General features: G+C 36.3%; 1 protein-coding gene across 1 annotated transcript; it reads right to left on the minus strand.

Annotated features, from left to right (window-relative positions):
* Positions 1-225: 225 nt before the first annotated feature.
* Positions 226-1,170, minus strand: LOC138836283 (olfactory receptor 5P6-like). Its single transcript, XM_070034776.1, has one exon. It carries the CDS (start codon positions 1,168-1,170, stop codon positions 226-228), a length of 945 nt encoding a protein of 314 aa, XP_069890877.1.
* Positions 1,171-4,336: the final 3,166 nt, after the last annotated feature.

Raw genomic sequence — 4,336 nt, forward strand, 5'->3', positions numbered from 1 at the left:
AAGGCTAGTGCCCTACCATTTAAGCCACAGCAGCACTTCTGGATTTTTTCTGCTTATTTGGTGCTGAGGAATCAAAGCCAGGGCCTCATGTATGCAAAGCCAGCACTCTACCACTGAGCCACCTTCCAAGCCCCCCTACAGATATATTTTAAGCACAGAAAGTCAATTTCTTATTATATTTGTGGGATATTACTACTATAAAGTCCTAAAAGCTAGCACACATCACTAGGAAAATATTTTTCTACTAAGATTTTTCTTCAGAGCCTCCTTAATATCATTATTCCTGAGACTGTAGATCAGGGGGTTCAACATGGGGATCACCACAGTATAGAAGACAGACACCACTTTGTTCTGGTCAGTGGAATACATGGACTTGGGCATCACATAAACAAATGTAACTGTCCCATAGAACAGAGTGACAGCAGTGAGGTGGGAGGTGCAGGTGGAGAAGGCCTTGTGGCTGCCCTCAGTGGAGCGCATCTTCAGGATGGTGATGAGGATGTAGATATAGGAGATGGCTATGACAATCACTGTGACCACAATGATTGAACCAGAAGTAAATGACGGAACAACTGCAAAGACACTGACATCAGAACAGGAGAGCTCAACTAAAGGAGCAAAATCACAGAAAAAATGATTAATTCTATTTGATCCACAGAAAAGTAAAGAAAGGAAAGAAAGGGTGAAGGTGAAAGCATTAAGGAAGCCTCCTATGTAAGTTACCACAAGTAATCGCACACAGACTTGTGTGGACATTTTGGTTGAATATAACAATGGGTTACAGATAGCCATAAAGCGATCATAGGCCATGGCTGCCAAAAGGAAACCTTCAACTGTCCCAAAGAAAATGACCCCATCAAGCTGGATGGCACATCCAAGATAGGAAATTGTATTTCTCTCCACCAGAAAGTTAACAAGCATGTTTGGTGTGACAGAAGTTGAAAAGATCATGTCAGCAAAAGCCAAGTGACTCAGAAAAAAGTACATGGGGTGGTGAAGCTGAGAAGAGACTCTGATGAGAAGGATTGTGCAGAAATTTCCAGATACAGTCACCAGGTAGATGCACAAGATGATGATAAAGAGGATGACTCGAAGGACTGGATCATGTGTTAAGCCCAATAAAATGAACTCTGTCACTGCAGTGTGGTTCCCATCCACCAGAGATTCCATCAGACAATGTAATGACTGCCAGACAAACCTGTGATGAAAGTATTCATGAATATACCTATAAATATGTTGATTTCATTTTCTTTAACATTTATGAAGTGCCTATAGAAGTAAAAGTATTAATGTAACAGTGCTTATTTAAGGTAGTATGTGTCCATCTATAATTTTTATTTTAGCAGACCCTATATCATTTGGATGTCCTGCAATTCACAGAATCAGAATCATGCAAATTGCATCCAGCATAAAAGGAATAATATAGCCAAATATAATAAATTTGAGACAATCACATTCTCAATCATTTTTCTTAAAGCAATACATCAAAAGAAGTAGGTGGCTTTATACCTGGTATTTTTAATGATGAAACTATTAAACCAAACTGTGCCTTATCACTCACTGATTTGTTCAGCTCTTTAATATTTGTTTTGTTTCATCAGTCATGGGGCTTGAACTCAAAGCCTGGCAATGTCCCTGAACTCAGATCTCAGTCTCCTGATTAGCTAGGATTATAGGCAGGAGCCACCTGTGCACAACTTTTGCTCTCTTGTGATTAAAGACGTTAGAGCTTCTTCCATGTTTGTGATTTTTGTCAGAACAAAGACAAAGTTACTATGCTTTGAAGCATCCCTAAGACAATAATGAAAATTTAACTAGAAAAGAAACTATAACCACCATAATAAAGATTCAGTAAAGACTATTTTTTTAAAAAGTTTATAAGTATAAATATGAAAACTTCTGAGAATGTAAATAACTTTACAGCATTTCTTTCAACTATTATCAAATAAAACTTACTTTAACTTATTTAAGAATTATTTCCATGTCTGGAATTTTCATTTATGTACATCTTTCCTTGGCTTTCATTTTCAGCTAAGCCTCAAATCCTTTCAGGTAAAGCCGAAGGATCTACAAATCCTTTGTGCATGTATTTTCTTTCATTGTCTTCTATATTATGTAGCAGCTATGGAAAATTCATTCCTGTGCCCTAGATTTTTTATTAGCATTATTATGCCTCATAATGCATTTTAAATTATTTTAGTATGGGGATATATGTAGCATTTATATATAAAACATATGATATATTTCAAGCTTAATTTACATTTTTGCTTAACACTATCAACCACATTTTTCCATGTTTCTGTAACCTTTATAACTGAAGATGTCAAATGTCAAACTATTTAGTATATTTCTGACATAACTTCATAATCCTTCTTCAATTATTTATCCAAAGGAGTCTCCATATTGCACATGTATCTTCACAATTTTATACCTTTCAAGAGTCATCTTAACAAGTCATGTTAACATAATGCTATGATTTTTTACTCATAGAAGAAAATATTATTAGTTGTAATTTCAATAAGAATGTAGTGCTTTTGGCTAAAAATACTACTGTAATCCTTAACATTTTACACATTTCCAAAAAATAAATATCAGTGCCAATGACTACAAAAATGACTTAGTGCCTTAAAAGCTTTAAAATTTGTTCTTTTAGAATCCTTTCATTGAATGGATTCAGAAGTGCAATGAACTTCTCATTGAGAACACGTATCCCACTAAATAAAGTGTTGTCTCTTTATTAAAATCTTTAAACTAGTAAGCGGTCGCTGTCTTTGATGTCATGTTAGCTCTATCATTGAAAAAGAATCTGTTTTTCATCTTATCAGTTGCCCACAATGAGTTTAATGGTACAGCTCCTCTATTTTCTGTATAGAAACATTGAAGTATTTAAATCCAGATGTTATCCCTATACTGCCTTCCCTTTTCTAAAATCCAGTGTAATGGTTTTCAGATCCCTTCAAATCCTCTTTTACAGACTCTGAATCTACTCTGACCTGAGGAAAGAAGCCAAATACTGAGCAACATTTTCTCTGCCTGCTGACTCAAGTAGGATTCTGTGGGACAATCTTGCTTTCTTGTGGCACCATATGAGTCAATTTCTCCTGATCACAGTGATGGAGATGGGACTAATATAACACAGATCCCAGGGTCAGAGCATGGGGAACTGATAAAGTCTTTGCTTAATCAGCTCAAGACCCTGAGAAAGCCCAGATTCTGGGCCTACCAAAGATCAGCTGTAATTATTTGCACATAGGACTCAATGTCATTATCACTTTTTATCCTGGCAAAATGAGAATAATTGTTCCCATAATGAAGCAATGTCTTGAGATTAAAAGACATGATATGAGACTGGGTGGTGTGGAACAGGCCAGTTATACAAACTACACCAGAGATAGACAGGAGGATTGTGAATTCCAGACAACTCAGGGCAAACTTAGGGAGAAAACCTTTCTTGAGAGCAAAAGGTGCTGGTGGCATATTTCAAGGAGTACAGCTTAAATATAAGACCCCAGATCTAATCCACGGAGGCAGAAATAAAAGATAGCTCTGTAAAGATCCCCAGAGGTATTTGATCATACATCAGGGTGAAATAAGCATTTTTGATTAAGTAAGAATAATGTCTTGCTAGGTTTTCCACCATTCAACTTTCATAAGAAGTAGAATTTCTTTTAGCAGGTCAGGGGATTTTCACCTCAAGATAATACCTGCAATATCTGATACATTCTTAGTTGTAGACTGTGACATTTATATGTATAATATGCTGATATATCTGAATCTTCCATTCATCTACAACATACAGTTGGGGTCTATTATTCATCACTGTTGTCAGCATTTGTGTTTCTCCACTAAGACCACTGACTGAATGTTCAAATATTCATTTCTCAAGGCACTGATCAATTATGATTAGAAGACATAGAACAGTGAGGTCATCCAAACTACCAGGCTGTTTCTTCTCATCTCTTCCTTTGAATATCTTTAGCTGCTCAAGCCAAGCAATAGTTTTGGCTGCTACAGACCATCCTCAGTGTCTGAGTTCTGGGCAGACAGGTCTATCGGAACTAGAATTACCATTACACCAAGTCTCTTGAGTTGAGTACAGTTTCCATACAGGTCAGAGCTAATTTGGGGAGAAACTTTAATTTTTAATATCCTCTTCAACAAATAAGAATTCATTCTAACAAAGTCCATGAATTTTATGCTTACCTTTTAGAAGGGAAATTATTGAAGTTCAGTTCCTAACTGAACTTTATTAAGTTTGTATTTTCCATTTACTTTTGGGGGGAGTGGGGATCAAATCCTCCACAACATGAATCACTGAACACATCCACAGGAACAT

This window comes from Dipodomys merriami, unplaced genomic scaffold, assembly GCF_024711535.1.
Source record: "Dipodomys merriami isolate MVZ:Mamm:240054 unplaced genomic scaffold, mDipMer1.0.p SCAF_25, whole genome shotgun sequence".
In the NCBI taxonomy this organism is placed as follows: Eukaryota; Metazoa; Chordata; class Mammalia; order Rodentia; family Heteromyidae; genus Dipodomys; species Dipodomys merriami.